The sequence below is a fragment of the Lepidochelys olivacea genome, assembly GCF_965140295.1.
Source record: "Lepidochelys olivacea isolate rLepOli2 genome assembly, chromosome: 3".
NCBI lineage: Eukaryota > Metazoa > Chordata > Testudines > Cheloniidae > Lepidochelys > Lepidochelys olivacea.
This window is the reverse complement of record NC_140413.1, coordinates 21025065-21051366: the sequence shown is the minus strand read 5'-3', so window position 1 is coordinate 21051366 and position 26302 is coordinate 21025065. Positions and strand designations below refer to the sequence as shown.

The 26302-nt window shown below is 37.9% G+C and overlaps 1 protein-coding gene across 1 annotated transcript in view; it reads right to left on the bottom strand.

The window, feature by feature from the left end:
• Positions 1-2354: 2354 nt before the first annotated feature.
• APOB (apolipoprotein B) overlaps positions 2355-26302 on the bottom strand; it is a 50606-nt gene continuing 26658 nt past the window's right edge. The window contains exons 18-29 of the mRNA XM_084623137.1: positions 25165-25376; positions 24211-24393; positions 23853-23974; positions 22968-23178; positions 21388-21563; positions 21030-21217; positions 20627-20772; positions 17719-18092; positions 8970-16553; positions 7848-7962; positions 6808-6994; positions 2355-5307 (exon numbers count right to left, since the gene is read on the bottom strand). Coding sequence (XP_084479263.1) covers positions 3481-5307; positions 6808-6994; positions 7848-7962; positions 8970-16553; positions 17719-18092; positions 20627-20772; positions 21030-21217; positions 21388-21563; positions 22968-23178; positions 23853-23974; positions 24211-24393; positions 25165-25376 — 11325 coding nt within the window. The 3' untranslated portion in view covers positions 2355-3480. The remainder of the gene's footprint in view (positions 5308-6807; positions 6995-7847; positions 7963-8969; positions 16554-17718; positions 18093-20626; positions 20773-21029; positions 21218-21387; positions 21564-22967; positions 23179-23852; positions 23975-24210; positions 24394-25164; positions 25377-26302) is intronic.

Here is a 26302-nt window from a genome sequence, read left to right as displayed (position 1 = left end):
AGGATTCGGCTCTGTATCAGTGAAATGCATCCAACTCTGGGTCTCAGTAGGCGTCCCATGCTCAGAACAAACATAGAATTCCCCTTCATACATTGTATTTTCCTACCTGACTGATACAGTTTCAGGCAGCAGAGTAATATGGAGTTTGGTCTCTTTTACTGAGAAATTAAGTCTCATCTTACACCTTTTGTCTGCAGTCTAATAAAAGATATTACCTCATCCACCTTCTCTCTCAACTTAAACCTTGTAAGGTGTTGATTAATCATAGTGATGGATGCCAAACAAATTGCCATATGCCAGAGACAGATACTATACTCTATGGGCTATTGGTCTATCCACATTCCTATATTCCTTATTTAAAGCTAGTTCTAGGTAACACTGCACAGCCTAAAGTTCAGGAATATTTTTGCTCTCCTGCTTCTTGCAGTGATTTTTCATTTAGGAACACACACGTTTCCTGTCAATGTTATTTCTATGATGACTTGGTTGAGAGCAGGGCATATTGTTCTCTGAATTTCTTTGTAAAATATTTTATTTAATTAAACTTTTACAACCAACTCTGCTCTATGTCTAATACTTGTAAATTATAAAGAAAAGTCCCTTCGGCATTTATGAGAATTCAGATAATAAAAAACTATAGGCAAAGAGAAACAATGTCATTGAGTCCCAGATAGCTGTTCATTCCTGATATGTATCTTCCACATAATGCTATTTAATGAAATATCTAATTTCTCAGTGTACAAACTAGACTCAATAAAAGGACAGGATGGGAGTACTAATATTTCAAGGGATTATATTACTAAAGTTTCATAAATGGAGCAAATTGTACCATAATTTGAATAATTGTGGTATAGTTCAAAATTCTGTAAAATATTACACAGGAAATAAAAGTAAAGTTTGATACAATCTAAAAAAAAAAAAAGCCAGAGAATTTAAAGTTATCCTCAGTTGGTAACATGCTATTGTATGGAAAATTTGTTCATTCTTCCTGTTGTGTACACACACACACACAGAGTGTTTGAAATTATTTCTTTGGTGTGGAAATCTGATGCTATTTATAGTGAGAGCTCTTCTCTGAAAGCAGCATGTTGCTACCAGACACTCCCTAAATCAACCATAGAATGACTGCAAAATGGCTACCACAGAGATTTCATAATTGAGAATTTTAATCTATTCGCTGCAATGCTGTTATGAGACTTGGAAATCACCTTCTAACCTTTCAGCACTGTTGGGTGTGTAAACTATTGTGTTTGCTCTTAGAAAACTTTTGTCTTGCCAAATACACCAGTATTTATGTTAGTTGGCAAATATATTATTCAGTTTACCCATCCCTGACATATTAGGCTTTGTGTAGAATTGTTATCCCTCCCAAGAGCTATAGATGATAGGCAGAAATAAATAGGCATGAGGAAGAAAGAGGAAAGAAAAGTAAAAGAAAAAAGATACAAATCCCCCCCAGGATGTTGATGGTGTCTTTCTATTGCCCTTTGTCTTGTAGATCTTTGCTATGAGGGCAGCAAGTTTCAGGATGTGTTTGGAAAATCTGGTTAGGTTCATACATTTTGGGGGTTGGTGTGACGGGTTAGATAATCTCTGGTAAAATAAAGATCCAGTGACCCACAGGCTTGATATTCCTTATAAATGAATGTGGAAGGGCTTCTTGCAGCCAGGGTCATGAGACTGAATCACAAGTCTGCTAGCACTCAGGCACTCAGTAGATGTCGTGAAAAGGGCTTTTTACAGCAATGTTCTGTGTGAAATTCTGTGGCCTGCGTTGTGCAGGAGGTCAGACTAGATGATCATAATGGTCCCTTCTGACCTAAATATCTATGAATCTATGAATCTTCCCAACTCTCAGGAAGCGAGGGAGGTGGGAAGGTATCCAGATCCTAGGTTAGTCCTATTCAAAGCAAGAACTCCTTTTACAGTTCACAACCCAGCTTTTTTGCTGAGTATTACTGCATTACTTGTCATGACTGAGATCCCTGGGAACACTGGATGGTTCAACTGTTGTAGTTTTACTTTCCAAGGGTAAGTCTTTCCTCCTCACGACTGTATGGATGGATGCACTCGACTGGATGTGGCTGACTCTTTGTTTCTCTGGGTTAGTCTTGCCCATCTGATTCCCATTATTAATGGTATAATTATTAATGGTATCTGATAATGGCATAGCTCACAATTACACCATGGAATGAACCCTGCCTCCAAAAGCATCCTGATCATGGTGGTGTAGAGGCACATGAGAAACGTGTGCTACACAAAACCTCGTATAAAAGCACCCCTTTCCCATGAATAAACGTAGAAAAAAAAACGTGGGGTGAACTAACTACACCAAAATAAACATACTCACAAAATTTCTAGTGACATTTTAAAAGAGTTTATTTTGAATGAGGCAACAAAGAGTAAAAAGCCCATTATTTCAGCTTTTTCTGGGCCTTTTTGGAAGGAGTATCTACAGCGCATTCTAACAGTTGTATATAAACCTGAAAAAAATATGTCCACACGTTCTCTCAGAGATGGAAATATTTTTGAGTGAAGACTCCAGCATTTGAGTTGAAATTTCATATTTTGGTGTTTCTTTCATATGACACCTGACCCCAAGGCCATGGGAGACAATAGTAAAACTCCCTCTGACTCCTATGGTGATCAATGTTGGCAGTAAAACTTGTGAATAATAACGTAGTCATACAATGTGATGAAAAACCTAAAATTTTTCAGTGCAAAAAAAAATCAGAAAAATCCCTAAATTTCTGGGTCACCACATTAGCCCAGAACAATAATTTATTTTTTCCTGAAATTCATGGTCTATTTTTCTAAATAATACTGCTAGATACACGTTTTGTTTATTATTTGTTTTTAACAAAGCATTATATATTTATTTATTAATTTTTATAATTTAGTTGAGGAAACTATCTGACTTTTTTTTTTTTTTACAATGGGAGGAATTTTTCCTTCTTGATTTTAATCCCAGAATTTATTTACTTTCTTCTTTGGTTTGTTTGCAGTGCACATATTCATCTCCTTTTCTTTTTTTTCCAGAGATAACTATGAGGGTAAGTTTTGTGGTTAATTTCTATACTTTGAAATAATTGCATTTGAATTTCCAAGTTGTTCTTTAACAGGTTCACAAATCTGACCTTTATCTGAAACCCTAGCTTTCGAGACTATTTACAAAATTTACTGTATAGTATTGACTTGGTCCAACACACAGTGAAGTCAATGTAAAGGCCTCCATTGTTCCTAATGGATCAGGCTCATGGCCCAAGTAAAACTGGTTATAATGAATAACACCAAAATATAATAAAGAATTCATTTATTGGCTTTTGAAGCACATTAAAATAACCTGCTGTAGATTATTCGGTTTCATTTACAAGTACAAACTCAGACAGTATCTTCCCAAAGTTCCAGTATGTTGATTGCTATCATCTTTTAAATACAGTGTGACACAAACTTGTGATTTTTGCTCTTCTACATGTCCATTCAGGCTTTTACGTGCTGCTGTATATTTTCCATAATCTGCTGAGTATTCAGTTGCTCATCAGCAAGCTGCTGGTCAATAAATGTTTGCAGTTCTATCCATGTCTTGGAGTCTTGGTCCATGCCTTTCTGAATCAACATGCGTGTTATTTCCAATTTTTTTCTGAGTGCCTCCTCATGTTTTTGGGTCATTTGATAAACTGATTGCCAGTCAAATGGTTTAGGCACATCTATTCTAAGCTCTCCTTGACGAACAGCTATGTATGGCCTTATGCTATCAGTTGTCATTTTCTCAAGATGATGGAGAAGTTCTGTGATGTACTGGAGGAACGTAGAGTACTTTTCTATAGTCAGATCAATTAATTTTTGTGTCGCACTAATTAGCCTTTCATAGGCTTCGCTGAGTTGGTGATAGGCATCTTGTATTTTCACTTTGACTAGTTTGTTATATTCAGCAGAACTCCTTTTGGCAGTTTCAGACCAATATCGGATCTTTTCCTGAGCAGCAGAAGAGAGCTCAATGACTTTCTGTTTTCCTTTTCCATCAGCATCAGTAACCAGATCATAATACCTCTGGCCATGGTTTTCCCCAAATTCTCGTACTTGATCAGTCAGACGTGAAACCAAGTCAGCAGTATCTCCAATGTATTTGGCATGCCAGTCCACTAGAGCATCCATTAGATTCTTTAACCAATCTAGTACCTTGTCTTCCACTTCATAGTATTTGACTGACCACCCAACTAAACTTGGATCAAAATATTCTTCCCGCAGTGCTTTTACATATAGAAGAATCTGATGTAGCTTCTCTGAAATCTCTTGAAATGTCTTCTGGCTAAAGTCTTTTAACTGAGAAAGGTGTGTTTTAATATTCTCTGTTAAGGATCTCAATTTTTCTGCATAGTCTGAGTTGATGGTATCACTGTACATCTGTTGTGCTTGAACTTTAATCTCTTCAAAGTTTTTCGATTGTAAGTTTCTAATAATTTCTTCTATGTTTTGGAAAACTTGCTGCACTAATTGTTTCAGTTGCCTAAGCTTTTCTGCAAAGTCAGCCTCCTGAAGAGTAGCAAATATCTGTCTGGCTTTGTTCTGCAAATGTTTTAGCATTTCTTTAATTTGATCAAGCACTTCACTGCCTTTGAGAATTCTGTCAGATGCAGGAACTTTAACTTCCGTCTCATTGACAAATACAATCAAAACGTTGAAATACTCCTGCATTTTTGAAATGCATAGATCAGTAGCTTTTGCTGCCTCCTCTGTAGCCATTACATAGAGTTCTTCACCGGTGTACTTCTCAGCCAGTCCAGGGACCCGGAATTTTGTGATCTTCAGGAATTCGATGGTTGAGTCAATCAGGTGCTTTATCCTCTTGTGGTATTCCCTTATTACCTCCATTGTAGCATCAAAAATCTTTGCTCTTATTTGCTGGTAGTCAATCTGGTCTGCTTGATCTGCTGCTTCTTGATATAACTGTTTAGCTTTGACTGTCATCTCTTGGTATTTCCCAGTGGCCTGGTAGGCAGCTCTTCTAAGGTGAAGATCTATTTCATCTATTTTTCTTGTGGCTAATTGGTATGTTCTTTCAGCCTTGTTTTGCATGATGTTCTTCAGCTTTAGGGTGGCAGCACTAATTCCCATTCCTGTATGCTCATGGTGGTACTTGTTAATACTGTTATAGAGAGCCTCCGTCATTGTAGGTACCTTTTCTTTTAGACTGCTCAGCATGTCTGTAGCAGCAGCATCGTTCCAGTTAGTTTTGATCTGAATCAGGTCAGGTTTCTTGAATGATATCTCACTTTTTAATATGTCAATTTCATTCTGAGAGGCAGGCTGAAAATCCAAAATGGTATAAGTGAAAAAATAGATTCCAATTCAAACAAATAAAATATTATTACATGCTACTTCTGTTCTAAAAACATGACCCTAAATTATAGAGAGATTTTAGATAGGCATTTTCTTATCTTGCATTCAATTCATTTTAATATAAACTCAGTTTTGTCTATCATGTGTCTGCATGTCTTTAAATGCTGTATTGGATTAAATTCTGTCCTTACACCTAAAAATAGTGGGATAAGAAAGTAAATCAGGGCAGAATTTGGTCTCATTATTTTTTATAACATCTTTCTGATTCCTTTGTCTTACCTGTTAATTGTATCAAAGCAAGATGCAAGAATTACTTGGTAAGGTGTCAGTTCTGCTCATTCACTAAGCATGTCATACTAGTGTTAAGATTCTATTTAATTATTTTACATGATGAATTGAAAGAGATCCACTGTCTTACTACAAAAGCATTACAAGTCTGTGATCCTCCAGTGCTTTAAATCAACAAGACTACTAGCATAAATGTTACTCAGTATGATTAAGGGTTGCTAAATCAGACCCTAAGAAAGTAAATGCCTTTCCCTGATTTCAATTTTACACAAGTTAAATTGTGAGTTTTATGTGATATCTAAATTAACATATCACAGTCTTGGAATATTAAGTCTCTAATTTTGAAGTTATTGTGGTAGACTTTCAGGAATGGCATTTTTTGTTGCCAAACCCAATAAGTGGCTGTTAGCTCTGTGCCTCACAAGATACCTGCGATGTGTTAACGATTCCACACAAGATCCTTGACAGGGAGCTAGAACTTAGGCTCAGTATCTCATTACCATCACTTCTAGGTTGCTGTTTCTAGTTTGGGCATTTGTACAGTAATTACAAGTACAGTAGAACCTCAATTTTATGAACACCGATCTTACATATGACCAGTTATGCAATCCATTTTCCCCAACAGAAGAAAAATCACATAACAAGAGATGTCAATGAAGAACAAATCAACATCCCTTCACATTCCCACACCTTCAATGCATTGGAAATTGCTTTGCAGTGATTTGAAGGACAAAGAGGAAGTAGTGCAGTGCATTATAGAGCAACGTATGCACCATACCTGCTGTACCGACTCAATCCTCAGTTAGTTCATAAAATAATCTGATGGTTGTACAGTGGTTTATACACAATTAGTCTGATGCCCTCTGTCCACTGCCTAATGGATGCATATTTGTGCTCTCAAGGCTCTGCCAAGGCTAAATAGATAGGGCGCTTGAACGATTTTCTTACCTCTAAAAGTGTTTACAGAGATATTACTTCCAGAATGGGGTTAAGTCATATTGATGAGATTGGATGGAGTAAAGGAAGCTCACATTGCATGGTTTATGGTATGTTTTCCTTGGACAGAGGTCAGTTTTCAAAACTATCACTCTAACCCCTTTAGTAAGCATTACAGTCACTTTAAAAGGTAAAATCCCAAGCCCCATTGTGTCTTTTTGCTTCATTTCAAGCCTTGCCTACCTGTTGAGTTTGGTAGTAAATTTTCCCCTGGAGAATATCTGTGTCCATCTCAACACGAAAACCCAGGGTGCCCGCAGAAGGTGAAGATACTGATGAGGAGATCCTGTGGCTATCTCCCCAATAACGCATCTGAACATCGGTAAAGGTTGGGCTGATGATATTTAGTGATACAGTCTGGGCCAAGACTCTGATATAACCAAGAACAAACAGTGTTTAAGAAACGAGTGAATGCTAAGTTACAGGGCAGCCCCTAAAGAAATACATATTGCAGTATGTTTTCGTACAGTATCTCTCGTGATTAATACAAGTATAAACAAAGCCAAAGCAAGCAAAAGAAAACTAAGAGTTTTACTATCAACATTTTATCTTGGGACTCTGACTAGCACATATGCAAATTCAGGGTCATATCCTACACTGTTTTCTCAGGCAAAACTCCATACTGAGGTTGGTCAGGAGTTTTGCTTGAATTAGGACTGCAAAATAGGCCCTTAATGTTGTTGGCTGATTCTTATGGCTTATAAAGTCAGATTTTTACGAACTAGTAAACTACTTCTTTTTCCATCTGTGTACTGCAGGCACAAATAAGTGTAGGTAAAAATGTTGTGCCCACAGTTATTGATACTTGTGGTCACTGTTACTAAGCAGATGAAATCAGGTAGTTGGACATCCAGGTCACTGTAATTCTGAGCATAAATGATTGTGGGTGAAAAATTAGGTTTCCAATGACTTGTGCTCACAGAAACAGAGCCTCAGTGGAGGCTGTGCTGAAAAGCAGGATCTTTGATTATAGGAAAACCTTAGTTACATCTCACCAGTTATGTGAAATGGCAGGCTATTCAGAACAATCAGATGCAAAAAGAGTGTTTTCCAGATTCCCAGTTATCTAATGGGAGTGGAGTGGTGAGGGTGAGGGAGCAAAGGGAGAACACTTATTCTTTATAATTACCACAAAGTGCTTTGTAGGAATTAGGTTTCTAAGTCATAGTGTGTCTCTTGTCATTTTGTCTATTATAAACCATGTCACCTGAACAAATCTTTACCTAAATCCTTGCATGGTCAGATCTTCCTTGTACTCCACACTCATGTCACGATGTGAAAAGCTGCCTGTTGCCTTTGTCACAAACACATCACCTTCATATCTGGTAGTTGCTACAGCTGCAAAAGAGAGATTTCGCATTGTCTGAATTTCTGGAATCACTGCAGAAACCACATCACATGGTATCCTGTATTTCAGCTGGATACATAACTGTGGTTCCACAGTCACACACCACTGTGTGGTAAGAAGTTAGATGCCCAAAATACAAAATACAAAAGGATATGCATGTATCTGTTTTGTCCCAGACATTTTAAAATGCAAGGTATGTACTGTAGCTAGAAAAGTAGGGAAAAATAGGGAAATTAAAATTGGGAAGTTTATAATTCCTTCTTCATGTCTTTTATTGTAATTTGGATATAAAAGGCCCTTTTGCTTAGCTTTTTGCCCTTGATACGGAATATAAATTGAGTTTTCTCTTCTACAGCATGTCATGTTAAATTTACCTCATGTTTTTACTATAACTTTGACGTTTGGTAGCGCTCAGAAAAGTGGCTCTAAAAATGTTTTTGTGGCATTCCGAGTGTGTGTTTCAATAATTTTTAAATCAAATGTGCTCAGTTTCCAAGCAAAAAGATGGGTATTTTTTTAACTGCCAGCCTTACAAACTGAGCTTGGGATCAGTCAAGCTGGATTCTGCATTACTACCAGTGATAGAGCCTCACTAATCCAGAGCCCTTTCAAGTCAATGAAAAGATTGCTACAGAACAAATTATGCCCTTAGTTAAACCTGTGCAACCCTCTGAGCTTTTGGATGATTTGTACAGGTATAAAAGATTGAACCTTTAATTGAGACTTACTAAAAATAAATGGGTTGATGATGTGCAAGAAGGAACAGAAACTAGCTCTCTTTCTTTTAGCTGTACTGACTAAGCAGAGCTAACAGGAGTGAGAAGATATAAAGTTATGTTGTCACTAAACTGAACACAGAGAAGGAAAAGGGATCCTCTTTTACATCCCTCTTTCACAGTACAACTGCACTTCAAACACAAAATAATATTTGGAAAAAAAATAATGTTAACATTTTCAACTCAAATTTTGGAGTATGAAATTCCAAAGTTCATCTTACCTTCCAGGTCATATTCCAGGAACTGTAGTGTTGAACTGGAGGTAGAATCAATGGAATATCTAAAAGAGTCCGTGTTGTTTTTCAGGTCTGTTTTCCAGGTGACATTATACAATGGTGAAGCAACTCTGAAAGATCCAGTCAAAGCACCGAATGCAGGGAAATAAATTCCAGCAGGCAAAGACATTTTGAGAGGTGGGATCTCTATTTTCTGCTCAGGAATTGTAATTGTTGGCAAGTCAAAGTCTGCAATCTTATTAGCCACTTCACTCAGATCCACATACATATTACCAAGGGAAATGCTTTTTGGAAGAGTGAACTGAGATAGAGTTATTTGGTACTGAGGTACTGTCACCTCAAAGTAAGGAATTTTATATTCTTCCAGTGTAATGTACTTGTTTCCTACATCTACTTTGGGGAATCTCATTCTTGGCAGAGAGGGTAAATTGATGTCAAAAGGCATTATGCTTAGCATGTGTGGAACTTTTATATTTCTCAAGTCAATGGTATACGGTGGAACTTGCAGGGTTGTGAAAGGAACTTGAAATTCTGGAGTTGTGAGAACTGGATTTGGAGCTTCTAGTTGCATCTCAGGAACAGTGATTGTGAAGCCGTCAGCCAGTCTGTTCACATATATAGGGAAAAAGTAACCATCTTCACTTTTTGTATAAACTATGGATGCAGAAGTATTTAAGTACTGCTTCTTGTTAGCACTTGTAGTGAGGTCCAGTTTCAAGATATCCCATAAACTCTTTTCATAAACTGGAAACACAATGTTCCTGAGGAAATTGACCTGTCCTTCCAAAGATCCAGAAATGTCAAATTGTGCCTTTGATTTTTCATTTGATAACTGCATATCATGACTGAGAGATAATGACTGAATTTGGCCTTCACCCTTCCAGCCAAGTTTCTGGTTTTCAGTGTTGATGTTCATTAAGACTTCCTGATTAACTGAAGCTATGTCCAGGAAGGAATTTGGTTGAGTAGCTTGTAGCTGAAGAGATGCTGACATACTCCAAGGAACCAGTTCTAAGGTTACTTTGCAGCTCTGAGTCCCTCTAGTTCTCAGAAGAGGGGTACACTGTGCATAGTTTTCCCCATTGTGCTCCCAGACTGCATAAACACGATGTGTAGATGCTTCAACAGCCACTTTTTCTGTCATTTCCACATTCCAGATTCCATCTGCTTTAGAATTAGCCTCCAGCTTGACTGAGGAGCGAGCTCCATTAGAGTTCAGGTAGGTATTTGCCTCATGGATTAGCATCCCAGAAAATGGATTTAGGGTGTATAACATTCCATTGATATTTCCTTTTGTTGCTGTTTCTACAGAAATGTAAGATGTAAGACTTTCTAGAGTAAGTTTGTGATCAACTGCACCTTTAGCACTGGCACCATATCTAAGAGTATGAAAATCATAATTTAAATTCATTGCTGAGGAAACAGTAGGCTTGGACTTAGTGTTTCCTGTAAGCTCTTGCTTGAAATTTATTTTAAAAACTGGCATGCTGATCTTTGCATTTGTTGTCACGGAAGCTTCCATGTTCCTCTTTGTGAGGCTAACAGTGCTGTCATGCTTTCCTTCCACAAATTTATTATTACTCAGGGACAATGCTGTGGCCAGTTTCAAACCCCTTTTCCTCGTCAGGCTTGTTGTAGCATCTAAATTAAACTGCAGTGCATCAATGACAGAAGAAGACGAGGAACTGAAGCGAGCAACAACATCGGACTGGTTGAAAAGCCCAACATTTGTATTCAAGGTAATCACACTGGATTTAAATGAAAAGTCATAGGTAATGTTTCCCAAGGCAGGAATCAAGATATGGTTTGATGGGCTGTGCACTGTTAATTTAGGAAGCTTAAGTGTGCGCAGATCTTTGGGGACATGAAGGACTGGCATCTCCAGCGACGGTAGGACTAATGTGTAAGATGGTACTGAAAACCCAATAAGTGGGACGGTGAAGCCTGTTGTGCTTATTTCTTTGGGGATCACATAACCAAATGCTGGCAGCTCTGCCATAAAGGGAGACACCTCGATGTTCACAATAGGAATGGTATATCCAGGAATCCTGAAAGTCCGTGGTAGTTTGTTGACTGAAGTTTCTACTTTATATTTGTCAAACTCTATCTTGGCTTTGTTATATGAACTGGTGAGAAAATCTAATGCATTGTCCCTTCCTTTCTCAAAATGTCTATTGAAGAAGATGATGTACTGATTAATTGCTTCATGCACTGCTTTTAAGGGAAGAGGGAGTGAGTGCATGTCTTTGTTCTTCTTATATTGGGCATTCAGATTTAAATCAAATGATTGCTTTGTAGTCTTCAATAAATCCTTCAGGCCTGTCTGTTCCCAAAGTGAATACCCTTTCATCATCTGAGAAGTTTTGATTCCAACATAAGGAATGTGAAGTTCAGGAATTGATAGAGGAATATTTAGGAAGTCCAGGTTGGCTTCACCATTCATTTCCACACGAGCTTCAATCTTGTCTTCAGTGTTCCCAGCAGACATGCTGTGGGAATATTTGTACTGATTGAACCTGCCATTAGCTTGCCAGTGGATTTGCTGAACAGAGGAACTGAGCACCAGACCATAATTATTCAGAAATTCAATTTTTCCAGTCACCTTCAATGGAAAACTAACTTTCACATTCCCATCATTGTTTGTTGATATGCTAACTTCAAAGGGCTGCACCAACAAGGCAATATTATTATTTATGGTTCCAGCAACTCTCCCATTGAGCTTAGCCTCATGATTTCCTTTTATTTCTACTTTCATCGTTGCTAGCTGCCCTGTGCCTTGTACACTTAAATTGCTATGACCCACATATTGCGACTCAACTTCAGACTGAAGCTGAAGTGTTGCATAATTTAGGAGACCACATTCATAATTCACTTTCTGGTTGATCTTCAAGTATTTATCATTTATCCTGTTTTCAGCAGCAAATGCAATAAAGGGACCCTCAATCGTAAAAGTGGCACGGGAGTCATGGGTGCCTTCATCAGAGAAATCAGGAAAAGCCCATTTCCAGTTTCCTTTACCACTGGAAGTAAATGATATGTGTCCTGCTTCTACCTCTGTTATCATGTCATTCATCAGATCAGCCTGGCTGGAGAGATCAGCTTGCGGAATATTCAGTCTGTGAGAATATGTTGTCTTGCTCTGCATCAAAATTTTCCTCTGTAGCCGGACTAGTAAGTTGTTGTGTACTTCCATCAAATTCTTTGTAGTACGTAAGCTTGTAGTAGTTTCAGCTTTCCCCTGTACAGAAGTCCCTAAAAATATCACTTCACTGTTGTGATCAACTTTAAGGAGTTTATGGGTGACCTTCATGGTTTCTTTAAGGATCAGTTGCTGCATCTCAGGGGCTGAGAGGCGTGCATCTGCGTTCACAGTGAAAGCAAGGAAATCTAATCTGGATGTTGCTTGAGCTGAAACAGTGGCTACAAATTCTGGGCTGTTTACGGAAGCTGTAGTGTTCTGAATGTCAGCAAGAGTGGACAGTGTGAAGAATGGAGAAGCTATTCTGAAAGTACCAGACAGTTTGCCGAATGTAGGGACAGTGACTGTGTGTGGAATACGTGGCAGCTGGTATGCCGGTATCTGAATGTTAGGAATCTGGAACTCATTTAGATTGAGTTTAGGGATCAAGAATTCAGGTATTTGTGGCTCAGGTATATAAATTTCTGGGAAAGAAATGTCAGAAAAAAGCATATCTTTCATCTTTAGTTCTCTAAAATACATGTCAGGTACTGGCAACTGAAATTCACTGGACATCATTTGGTCTATTGTTTTCACAATCCTCAGTTTGATTTCATTCAGGTCAATTGTATAGGAAGGAATCTTATAGGTATTTAGAATAGTAAATTCTGGGGTAGTAAACCTGACTGGAATTTGTATGTCTTTAAGTTTCTTTATGTGGATCTGATAAGAGGGGATATGCAGGTCAGTTAATGGAACTATGAAATCTGGTGTTTGAAATGTCGCTTCCCGGAGAGCTCGGAGACTGACTTCAAAGGCAGGTATGTTGACTATGCTGGTTCTGATTTCAGGAACATTGAAACCTGTTTCAACAAACACATTCACTTTTTCAGCCCAGTTTTTTACATCATACTGCTCAGCTAAAAGAGCAATCTTCTTAGAAGCAATGTTCCATTGGTCAGAAATATATGCAACAATGGTATTGTAGAACTGGCTTGCCTTCTGAAGATATCTCTGGCATTCTTTTGGAATGTCCATTTGATAAATCCTGTCTCGTAGATCTTCCAGGTTTTCATTTAGCTTGACTTTCAGATCAGCAAACGCTGTTGAACTTAGGAGGTCCCTGAACCAATCAATGACTGCTGTAAGCTTGGTGTCTCCTAATTGTTCTATGAATTTTGAAACTGCAGCATTGACATCCTTCATATACTGTTTTAATGCTTCTGCTTTCTGTGGGAGTTCTAGGGTTCTGAGTTCATCATTGATTTTCTGGGTAATTTCCCGGATTTTGTTGTTTGTTTGATCTACAAACTGATTATAGTCAAAATACTTTAGCTGGCTTATAACCATGTCAAGGAACTTGTTGACTTCATCCATCAATTTTTGATAATCAAATGCTTGTACTTGCTTGACAGCATCATCAATAATACTAACAATTTTATCAAAGAATGATCTTATGTCAATTTTTTTCAGGGAAACAGTTAGCTTTTGGACAGTTTCTTTCACTTTATATTGGTCAGACAATTGTATCATCCTGTCCATTAGAAACTGAGCCTGCTTGTCAATCTCATACTTCATGATCATGTCATGCATTTTGCCTCGGAAAGCACTGATCTTCTCAGCAACTTCATAATCCTCCATCAAATTTAGGAGAATATCTTTAATTTGTTCAATAATTTCATTCATTTTTTGAACTGGTAATGAACTCCTGATTTTTTCTAAAAGCTTTTTAATGTCAACAGACTGTACCTGTTGTTTCAAATTTTCTGCAATATGTTTGGCATCAATCTTGTGAATCTGACTCTTGAGCTGTTCTAGCTTTCCTTGTACCTGAGCGATGATTTTGTACTCAGCATCCATATTTTGAATCCAGGCTTTTGCACTGCTTTCTATTTTGCTTGGGTCATACTGAGAAATAATGGACTGTAAGTTTTGAATAGTGTTAATCGTCGTTGCACTGATTTTATACTGTTGATCCAGAACTTTAATTTTTTCAACTATTTGGTCAATCAGTTTTTCAATAGCTGTTCTAATGTCATACTGATCATAATTATCTCTGATATGTTGCTCAATTTGTATCAGGTAAATTTGCAGCTGAGACAGTGCTTCCTGCAAATTGATTCTGGCATTTTCCAGTGCACTCTGGAGGTCATCAGCTGTTATTCTATAGTCCTTTGTGAAAGCAACCAATTTCTCTTTCATGCCGTTAACCTTGCTTTTGAAATCTAATTTGTTCATGTAGTCATTAATCTGCCGTGGGAGCTTATCCATAGTTGCCCTGTATTTCCTCATATAATGATCTATATTTATGCTTTTAAAGTACCTTTGTATAGACTGCAGTTTGGATAGAATCGCACCCCTGATTTGTTCAAAGTAAGCGGGCAGGTATTCTAGGAATGGCAGGTTGATAACATGCTCGTCCTTGTTCTTATCATATTTCACAGAGCCAGAGATGCTGAATTCTTGAGGTTGTTCCACGGCATCCCTCAGACCTAAAACATCAATTAAATTAATTGGTTCAGGCATTAATGGTATTTGAATTGGTGAGTCCATTAAAGTGAGGTCAGCTAAAGCTTGTCCTCTAAGTTCGACACCAGTTTTTTCGGCATCATTGTAAGCACCGAGGTCCTGTGTGTATACATTATTGTTCACTTGACTCTTCAATTTCCAGGCACTTGACTGCTCTGATGGAGTGAAAAGCATATGGATTTTATTATCAAGTAATGTAGTGTATTTTTTTCCAGTAGTTAGGCTGTGGCTGGTAGATCCTTTGTAATCATGGGAGAAAGTGAAAGCCAGGGGCTCTGCCTTAAACAGGAATTTGCTGTATAGTTGTCCAGTATGTTCTCCCATAGCAAATAGTCTCCCATCACCAGTGGTGTGTACATCAGCAGTGACAGTAAATGGGGCCATAGCAGAACGTACTACATTGGTGAAATGCAGGGATTTTGCATCACAGTTTGTATAGATAGTAATGGAAGAAGCAAGCCCTGCAACATCCAGGTTAATTTTGTGGATGAGTGCTGTGCCTTGAATTTTTGCAGCTGTGTCTGTTTTAATATTTGCAGCCAGATCAGCGTAAGTGATGGTGTATGTATGCTTCACTTCATCTGTTCCGTAGGCCCCCCTCACATTACCAGTCAGCGTCAGCTTCAGTGGCTCCAGTCGCAACTGTGCTTTGTTGGTTATACCAGTTTCATTGTATTTTAAGTCATTGTTCAATTTAGCTGTGAGTGAATAGGGCTGCAGTTGTAGGTCAAAATAATGCTTGTGGGACTTGTCAGGGCTGATGGTATTGTCTAATTTTGAAGTAAATGTTAAGGATAAGCCAGGAATGTTTAGCTCATTCACGTGCTCAAGATTCATTTCCTTGTATGATCCTACCAAGTTATTTGAAAACTTGAGTCCTTCTCTATTAACTCTAAAGTTTAAGACGTTTTTGCTGTCCACGCCCAGAATTGTGCTCTGATATACACTTCCTAGTGCTATTTCTATTAGGGCCATTCTTCCATCTACACTGAATTGTGCATTGTGTTTACCATAGCGTCCCTTAGCAGTAACTGCCAAGGTGCCTCCAGAAGCATCAATTCTAGCATTCATTTCTTTCTGCAACATTAGTGGATTAAACTGCAGGTTTGTGGTTGCGCTGCTGGCCAAACCATCCTGGTTAATCCTTAATGTAGACTTATGTGCTGCTCGGTTTCTTTGATCATTCACAGTAACATCACAATTTAGTTCAAGACCCTGGGAATTAAGGGAACCTGAAAGAAGGGTGTAATACCGGTTTTCTTTGTAAGTTGCTTGGTATTCAGAGCGAACTGAAGCCATCTGCTTTGCCAAAATTAATTCAAACTTGTTGAGACCCGCAAGGTTTTGGTATCTTCCATTTGTTTCTGACTTCACATTCAGCTGGCTCTTTTCATACTTCAGTGAAGCTGTGTTTGTTATGATACCACTCTGAATATTAGAGACTGAAGTGACTGACAGTACATCACCAGTTCGCTTGCCAGTTATCTGGTTGGTAGCGTGAAGGTAAGACGAGTCAAACGTCAGATTGGATTTCCCAGTTAACTCATGGCTGTTTTTGTTATAGGTGCTTGAGAGAGTGTAAATTCCTTTAGCAAAGGCTGAAGCAACTCTTAGAGCCCCTTCCATTTGTACTTTGTTGATATTCAAATTATTTTTCTGGCTGAAATCCGTATCTGTAGAAAAGGAGAACTGAGTGCCCAGAGTGCTAGATGCCGCAAGTGAGACGGTCTGTTTTACAGTGAGAGTAGGTTCATATTTGTTTGTCCTGATATATTTAAAATTTGAATCTAGGAGTCTGTGCTGTAGGGAACTTTCATATGTGCAATCAAATGTATTCTGATCATAAAATGCTTCTCCAGAACCTGGAATAGGAGATTGGGAAGGGGGAAGACAGAAGATATAAAGGTATAATAAATATCTTACATTTACTTACAAGACAAAATGATATATTATGTATGATATCATTAAGCTTTCAGAATTGCATATTATTTTGTTCAAAAAGCAAACACTGTTTTGGTAAAGTAAATGCTAAACATTTCTATACTACTGGATGTTTGATATCTGGGGCTAAATTTTCAAAAAACAGCCTTTAAATTAACTCTCATTGTGATATTACATATAAATCTATAAGATGAAATAGGCCAAACCATTGTTTACACTTGAAATGAACAAATTATATGCCAAACAAATCATCCAAATCAGTGTTTATGACACATCTCTTTCATTGTCTTCAACTTTATTATGCTTCATGCTGGGATTTTCAAAAAAGCTTAACGGTGTTAGGCAGCTAACTCCCATTGAAATTTAGATTTAGGTGCCGAGCTCCCTTTGAAAATCCCAGTTTCATGACCCAATCCTTAGAGTAGCTAACGGTCTAGAGCACACATTGACCTCTCAAATAGGAGTTTGAGTTAATTCAATAGGAATTTGTGGAACCTAGCTCCTTTCAAGATCAGATCCTTGGGCTGTGATTTCTTCAGGGCAAGGTCTTTGTTGACATACATATATGTTTTTGTATATATACGTATAGGCACACATACACACACACTATGGTGCTGTATACAATAATTAACAATAATAATAGCAATACAACTGCACCTGCCTATTTGCATGGAAACCTGTTTGTGCACATAAAAGTGTTTGTGATTTAGCTAACTGAACTGCATGCACAAATAACTGCAAACACTAACATAGGCCCTGATTCTGAAAGCACTTAGGATTCCCACTGAACTTAATGGGACTATTCATATGCTTAAGTATTTTCAGGAGCAGGGCTTCAGAGGCTGGGTTGGGGCCCCTTGGAAAATTTGGATCTGAAATTATTATTAAACTATCTGGATTTATTTTTAGCACCTAATTAAATAAATTTCATATTACATATTTTAAAAAGAAGAAAAGATTTGAGTTTACACAAACATTTTTTTAAATAAATAGTTTGAAAACGAATGTGCTTTTCATAGTACATATAAAATATAGATATTTTAAAAGTAGATTTAAAAGTATAATACTATTAACAAAAATTCTTACCTTGCACATTGTATGAAAGTAGGTCGAAAACGGAATCAGCTTTCATCAGATAACTAGTTCTCATACTGGAAACATTATCTGTGGTGTTAGCCACTGTATAAGATGCAGACCAGTTGTAATAATTGCTATATACATTTGTAGAAACCTCTAACTTGCCCAGTAAAGGCACACGGAGTTGGTAGGACTCTGGAACAGTAAATAGTGGAAGTCGGTACTCCTGAGATGGCACATTTATTCCAATTGATTTCATTACCAACTGAGGTGTTTTTACGGTCTTTGGCAGACTTATGTCATGCGATGATCTTCCGCCAAATGGCAATGGGATGTTAATTATAACATTGTCCTTGTTCCAAATATATTTGATCCGGCCATCACTGTAACACAAAAATTACCCACTACGTAAAACTCTATGAAACACACAAAAGTAGTTATTATTAATAATGATAATGAGGTAATTCATATATACATTAATTTTAAGGGAAGAAAGAACCATTATGATCAAATAGTCTGAGCTCAGCACTCCACATACATTCACTAATTAAACCTTTTCCCCCAAAGATAAATTGACTAGACCATGCTGGTTGCTTCTCTAATGAGTTTTTCCAAGGAAGTTAAACACAAGACTCTTATTTTGCTCCTTATTTTCTACTCTAATGAATACTTTGCACCTGCCATTTGAGGATATTAATCTGCTTTATGAACATTAATGAACAGAGATGTTGGTATGGGAATGGGTGTCAGAGACAGAGTGATGAAGGTATAATATGCATTTTATAAATGAGGAAACTGAGGCAAAGACAGAAAAAGTCTTTTGACCAAGGTCACATTCTATATAAAAAAGACTACACTTTCCTAACTCCCAGAATAATGCCCTAAGTGCTCCAATTGGTGTGTCTTGATTTGAAACCCTTCCTCTCTGATGTCATTGCCACACTTATGCAATAGAATCATAGAATCATAGAATATCAAGGTTGGAAGGGACCCCAGAAGGTCATCTAGTCCAACCCCCTGCTCGAAGCAGGACCAATTCCCAGTTAAATCATCCCAGCCAGGGCTTTGTCAAGCCTGACCTTAAAAACCTCTAAGGAAGGAGATTCTACCACCTCCCTAGGTAACGCATTCCAGTGTTTCACCACCCTCTTAGTGAAAAAGTTTTTCCTAATATCCAATCTAAACCTCCCCCACTGCAACTTGAGACCATTACTCCTCGTTCTGTCATCTGCTAATGTCATCTGCAATATGGTATTTGGAATAGTAGAAAAAGGGATCTGTTCATATTCATGTGAATAAAAGTGATATGTTTGTAGAGTATTACATCAAGGACTTCATTATTATTATTATTATATTCTATGATAGTTCCTGGTTATTTGAATATCTCAAAATTTAATTAATTTTAGAAGACATTATTTATTCATCCAAAAATTCATACTGGAAAGTGTGTTGATCATTACACACTACTCATTACTCATCTTTCAATACCTGTTATTGTTTTTCTTTAAAAGTTCCAGCCATCCAATCAGAAACAATACCATGTGACCGTGAAAAACTGACTGGCGGCTGTAAACAGGGAAGTTTGGTGGTAGTGTGGGATATTGTTATGCACAGAGAAAAATGAGAAGAAATTGCATTGTAATTTATAAGATCTGTACTTTTGGCAAGTTCTTTTTGTTGTTGTTTGTCTGTATCTGTTTCTCTAACCTGGCTGTAGATTATACGATGTTTGGGACAGAGACTGTCTGCTATTTTACGTGTGCTCCGTGGCTGGAACAACCAGGGTTGGAATCTCTTTGTGCTACCAGAATATTAATACTTATAATTTAATGCTCCATTGCACAGCACAAATAATGAATACCAAATAGTCAAAGTGAAGTTTCTAACACACATGGGCTGAAATTGTTTGAATAAACTGTTCTGTGAATACTAACAAATAATAGATACATTTGCTGAAATCAAGACAGATTCATAAATAATTTGCAAACAGTAAAAAAGGGCTATATTCACAAGCATTATTTGTAATGAATTATTCTATCAGCTGTACTTGATTAAGGTTGTTGTTCTCTACATACCAATAAGGACCACTCCAGAATTGGAGAAAATATTGACCAAGTCCATTGGCACATATGACTGTCTACAAAACAGTTTTACTGAAGCACAAGAATTGGAAATGTATTAGAACCTTGGGGTATCAGAAAATATGTTATATAAGATATGGTCCTAAATGTCAGTCAGGTACCAAAGGGGTGAATATGGTGCAAACTTCAAGACAGATAGATTAGCTAGGCAGAATGTGTGCTGTTGAATGGAAGTGAATGGCACCAAGGAGCAATCTGAAAGTCATGGAATCCCAAATACAAAGTTGTGATTTTTAAGAAATGGCCAATAAACCAGAGGCACTGAATCTGAAATGGTTAACAAAAATGTAGTGTAGGGCAGCAGAATTACCCACTGTTATAATAATGGGCATAGTTGGTAAGACCATAGGAGAAAGATCACTTGGTTCCCAACCCATATTCTGACCACGAACAGACTGAAAGCAATGAAGATGCTTTTGCCTAATATTAGCTTCACGTTACCACAGTGAAAGAAAGCATAAGAAAAACAATTCATTTTCTGCTAAGGGATATGGAGTGCATGATATATTTATATGTGATGGGCCAGATCATCAGCTGGTATAAACTGGCTTCAGTGGAGCTATGGCAAATGTCACTAGCTGAGGCTCGGCCCCTGCATATTAAATATATATGCCATTTAGTAAACATAATTATATATCTCTGCTCTTACAATTCTTTGTTATGGTCATTATGTGCTATTGTCTAAAACAAAATCCAATCATATTTTAAATAAAAAATACATGACCAAATTTCCAGTTTCAGTTCCCTGTGGTGACTGTTCTTATTTCTCCATTTACCTTTTCAGGAAGAGTTCTTCTGGAATGGTAATATCAGGCAGCCCCATTGTCTGAATGTTCAGTTCTTGCAGTCCATTTAGCTTATCTTGTAAAGTTTGGGCAAAGGGAACATCCTTGGATGCCTTCTGCAGCCAGGTACGGGTTGCCTGCAATGACACAGTGGATGTGTTTTCCAGAGTAGTATGAAATAATTGTTAGCTTTAAGCCAGTGGGACTACCCATGTGTTTAAAGTTAAGCACATGATTGTGTGCTTTTCTGGAGAGGAGCAGATAGACCTGATAATGCAACTCTTCCACACACAAGTGACTATTTACACAAGCAGTCCCAGTAAAATGTGTTGGACTGCTCTTCAGGGTTGCATGATCAAGCTATAATATTTTTAAAATAAATATTCACACTTACCACGATGAATTGTGAGACAATGTGCCGCAATGTCATATCTGTATTGGCCACTTTCCGGTCCAGCAGCTCATTGGCATGCTTCTGTAAAGCCTTCGGGTAGTCTGCAAAGTCAACAGGGAAGTTGGCAGACATCTTTTTCACTGCCGTGCTGGTGCCTGAATTCCACTCTAGTTCAATCTTCTCATTATCTGAAAATCATGAATTCGGGGTTGGAGGGAGGATAAAAATTAACAAAATCACGTTACTCTTGTATGGCTCACCGTGTATAGAGAAGTACTAGATAACGCATGTAACAGGAGATTACATATATGGTTTTCACATATGGGTGAAGTTTCTATGTCATGATAAATGCCCATACCGTATCTGAAAACAACTCTCTCTGAAATTGAGTTCCCATAAGTTGTTGCAGATGAATCCATCTGAAGAGAAACCCTGTTCAGTGAATGATGAAGCAATGCTTCAGTTCTGAGTTCAGTCCGTAGGCGAGGGATAGAAATGACACCTCCCAGCATTGCATCTTTCTTCCCATCATATCTGTGAAAGCAAAATAGTAGCAAATGTGAATGTCACCTGTTTGGGTACACTATGGAGCAATTATAGCATTTAAAACTGCAAAAAGGAATTCTGGGTGGTACAAAGAATGAGTTTATTTGGACCTAGGAACTTGACCCTTGAGCTATGGAGTGCTCTGAATTCCCATTGATTACGGAAAATTATTATAATACTATTGTGGAGCTCTTTCTGTCCAGGTATATATGGGCCAAATACTAAAATCCTTACTCAGGATAAACTCCCAATGATATCAATAGTAGTTTTATCTAACAACTGAGTAAGCACTAAAGCATTTGGCCCGCTATGGGCAAGAGTCTACTACTGAGTCAGATCTTCCTCTAGCTTAAGGATTGTTACGCCACTGTAACTTTGCTGACTTGAGTAGACTTGATCGTGATTTTACGTTGGTGTAAATGAAAGGGAATCAAGGTACTTGAACTTTGTTAATGCCACTGGTGTTACAGGCAGCTCTGCATGAGGAAGATCCCTGGGGCAGCATCAAGGTAAGAGAATTCTGTTGAAGAATGAAGGGTATTAAAGAAAGTGAGCAGTTCACTGTGGCTCTGGGACAATTTTAGGATGAAGGGAAAACTGCCATTAATTATAAACTCTTCCATAGATGCTACAGGAAATATTCTTACCATGAAGAGTGGGGATTCTTACAGATAGCTCTCTGATGTTTTTATTCTTATTATGTATTGAGTGCCAATGGCACACTTGACACTCTACCAGTATAACAGAAGATATGGGAATTACCTCAAAGAATTTGTAACCAAAATTATATATGCCATATATAGTGTGAAGGATCCATTCTGAAGCTGGATTATACTTACTTTCTTTTTATTTATCTGTGGTGGATTATAGATGAATGGCTTTATGGTAGAAGTGTGTTTTAAAGAGGGATTTGAACGAAGAGAGAGAGAGAAGTCAGATGGTGCATGTAGATGATGGACAATCTCTGTGTATCTAGAACAGGGGTTGGCAACCTTCAGCATGTGGCCCATCAGGGTAATCCACTGGTGGGCTGCGAGACATTTTTTACATTGACCGCCTTCAGGCATGGCCCCCCGCAGCTCCCAGTGGATGCAGTTCGCCGTTCCCAGCCAATGGGAGCTCTGGGAAGTAGTAGCCAGCACGTCCCTGTGGCCACTGGAAGCTGGGGGGGCAAACTGTGGCCACTGGAAGCTAGGGGGAGCCAGGCCTATAGACGGTCACTGTAAACAAAATGTCTCATGGTCCACCAGCGGATTACCTTGATGGACTGCGTACCGAAGGTTGCCGACCCCTGACCTGGAAGAACGTACTCCTGAAAACCCTACTGTTAATAAAATATTCAGTTACCTCATTTCAAAATATTCGGAATGTCTTACAGGGTCTTGGGATTACCTTATGCGACCAGTAAGAGTAACTTCAGGAATCTTCTTGTTACTGATGTCTAAGATAAAGGTATATGCCCTCATTTCCAGAGTAGATTCATCATTGACTCTGAAGTTGGTACCAAAGTCGATATCAAATTTTGGAATTTGCACATCACTGGTCAAAATCTTCTTGTCTCTGTTGTATCTGAAGGTCAGTGTGGCCTCAGTTTGTCTTGCACCTGAAAAATGAAACATTAATGATGTCTTTTTAGGCTTTTATAGAAGGAAGGATGAAAAAAATGAGCATCTGAAAATAGCATTACCCCAAATATCTAAAGCAGACAGTGAAGAGAACAATTTGAGTACACAAGTTGAAATTTGCTCTCCTTGTTCTTTCAAATTTCTAAGGATTCCATCCAACCTACTGGAGTCTCTGTATTGTCTCTAATGACCTCTCTGCTTGCTCTCTCTCTTTATCTATCACTGATCTCCTTCAGTTTGTCTCTCCATACAATCTGATATTGGTGCAACTCTTTTTCTGTAACAGATTTTCAGTATTTCTGTGCATTATTGACTAACCATTTATTTTCATATTTCACCTAACAATGTATCTTTTCTCTTGCTTATAGGGTAATTTCCCTTCTTTATTGCTTTCATGTATCAATGTAATTTTATTATTTAACACAGTAAAACATTTTGAGATGCAAAATATAGTTATGGTCCTTCAAACACCTGTGCACTGGAACTATTCATGTACATAAAACTGAGGACATGCATTTGCAGGTTTGGGTACAAAAATTGTTTTGTATTGTATGTTGTAAATAGCAATGCTAATTTTGTTAATCTGATTTTTCTTAATGGCAATGTCATAATTCAAAGATGAGCTAAATCTGATTGTTCTTTAGATTCTTACCTTTTGCCTCAGTGGTAAATTTCAAAGTGTCTACCAGGTCATTTCCCTCTCTCTGTAGCCCATAGTTAGCATTTGCAGAGTATTCCTGTACTTGTCCTGTAGGCTGTATTTCAATTTCAATCCTAGAGAATTCATAATGGGAAAAAGGTAATCTATATTAGTAACTAACAAATCCAATTAGTATAGCAAAAGGTAAAAATCACCTCAATTCCCATCCATCTTGTTTCTGAGTTGATCCTGCCTGTCTTTTATTAAAGTACATGAAAAAAAAAGCAATATGTACTGTAGCCATAAGGGGGACGGTTGACTTTTGTGGGATAGACAAAAAATAGATACAGTGAAGGATGACATGACTGACCTGGTTTCTCCAGTCAGTGGGTAGTATGGTGCTGCATCTGTGTAGCTGGCATTAGAGTAAGCTACTTTAGTACAGTAATTTAGACCAACAAAGAAAGGTTTGCAAGATGTCCACGACTCTCTGTTCTCAATCAGAGGTGGAATCACTTCAGTTTTGGTTGGAGAAACCAAATGTAATGTATTACTGGAAAAGAAAAATAAGCCTAGTTATTCTCAAGACATGTATCTAAATATTACTGTTATTTGATAAATCCTATTTATTTATGAGATTAGTTTTCAAGTGAAAACCTTCTGAAAAAATATACCTATTACAAGCTTAAGAAAGCCCTGGCTGGGATGATTTAGTTGGTGTTGGTACTGCTTTGAGCAGGGTGTTGCCCTAGATGACCTCCTGAGGTCCCTTCCAACCCTGATATTCTATGATTTTGTGAATACAGGGCTTTGGAAATAGCAAATAGTGAGAACATGATAAAATTATTTATTAATAATTATTATATAATAAATAACCTGCATGCATACAGATCCTTTCATCTTGGAATCTCAAAGTGGTTATGATAATTAATTAAACCCCCCATCACATAGATATGTATTGCTATTACCAGCATTTTATAAAAGGGGAAATTGAGGCATAAACAGGTTATGTGTCTTGGCAAATACTATGAAAATGAGTAACAAATTCAGGAATCTTTCAAGCCTTACTCCCAGTCCTTAGTCTGCTCTGACTACTACGTTACACCGAGAAGGAAGTTATCGTAGCTTTACAGTAGCGGTCATTTTCCAGAATAGCAAAAAAGAAACAAACAAATAAAGAAAGAAATCCAAAACAAAAACAAAAAAAGCCTATCACCATCAAAATAAAATCCAGTACAATATTTATCATTCAGAAGCAAAAAAGCAAGAAGGAAAGGAGGATGCAATCTTGAAAGAGCCAATATTCTTATCCAGATCCAAATACCTGAAGCTGAAGAGCTTGGTAGGGTCCTTTGGAGCAGGAATGCTGAGTTTTAATTGTCCGGCTCTCAAACCAACCCGGGCTTCAATTCCAGACTCATGGTATATGTTGGAGATCATCTGCACGCCACTTCTAGCAAATGCTGGGATGTTTACTCCCACATGAGTTATAAACTCAATTGCCATCGAGGGTTTAAGGACCAGGTCTGCTTGCATCTATGGGGCAAAGAGAAAATGATATATTTCATTCCCCAAAGAACATCGTTTAGTTCTGATAATATCAATATAAGAGTAATGTTCTCATTCTTATTGATGGACTAGATCTAGATATTGGTACATTAATTTATCAAATTATGTTGTTATTCAGTAAAGTTTGGTCCCTAAGGGTATGTCTATACTACTCACCGGATCGGCGAGCAGTGATCGATCCAGCAGGGGTCGATTTATCGCATCTAGATCGACCCCCGAGCACTCTCCCATTGATTCCTATACTCCACCACCGCGAGAGGTACAGGCAGAGTCGACAGGGGAGTGTCAGCAGTCAACTCACCGCAGTGAAGACACCACGGTGAGTAGGTCTAAGTACGTTGACTTCAGCTATGTTATTCACAAAGCTGAAGTTGCATAACTCAGATCGATCTGCCCCCCCTACCCCAGTGTAGACCAGGCCTAAGACACACTATAGAATCTGAAGGAAAAGGGAAGTGATATTTGTGGGGAAGCAAATATGGGGGGAGATAACTCAGGGACAGTGAACTTGCTTTTTGTTGAAGCTGTTCCCACTGCAGAGAGACTTTGAATAAAAAATGGCTGTTTGGAGAGCCTCACACAATTTAAATCCAGTCAGAAGAGACTTTTCTACAGTGGGAGGATTATACTAAGCTCCAGTGAGTAAAAGGTTTGACAAATAGGAATGGGTCCAAAGATCTATCTAAACTTTCCCAATGTATAAGACCACTCAGGCTCAAGGTTTTAATTTGGCTGATAACCAAAATAGGGGCCAGATGCAAAATCTGGATGCAGATTCAAACATTTACAACCCCAAATTTCAGAGATGTTTGGATTGGAGATTTTGTTTCAAACCTATTTCTGGTGACTCAGGATTTCAGAGAAGTTAGCCTGTTAACTTGGGTTAACTTGGA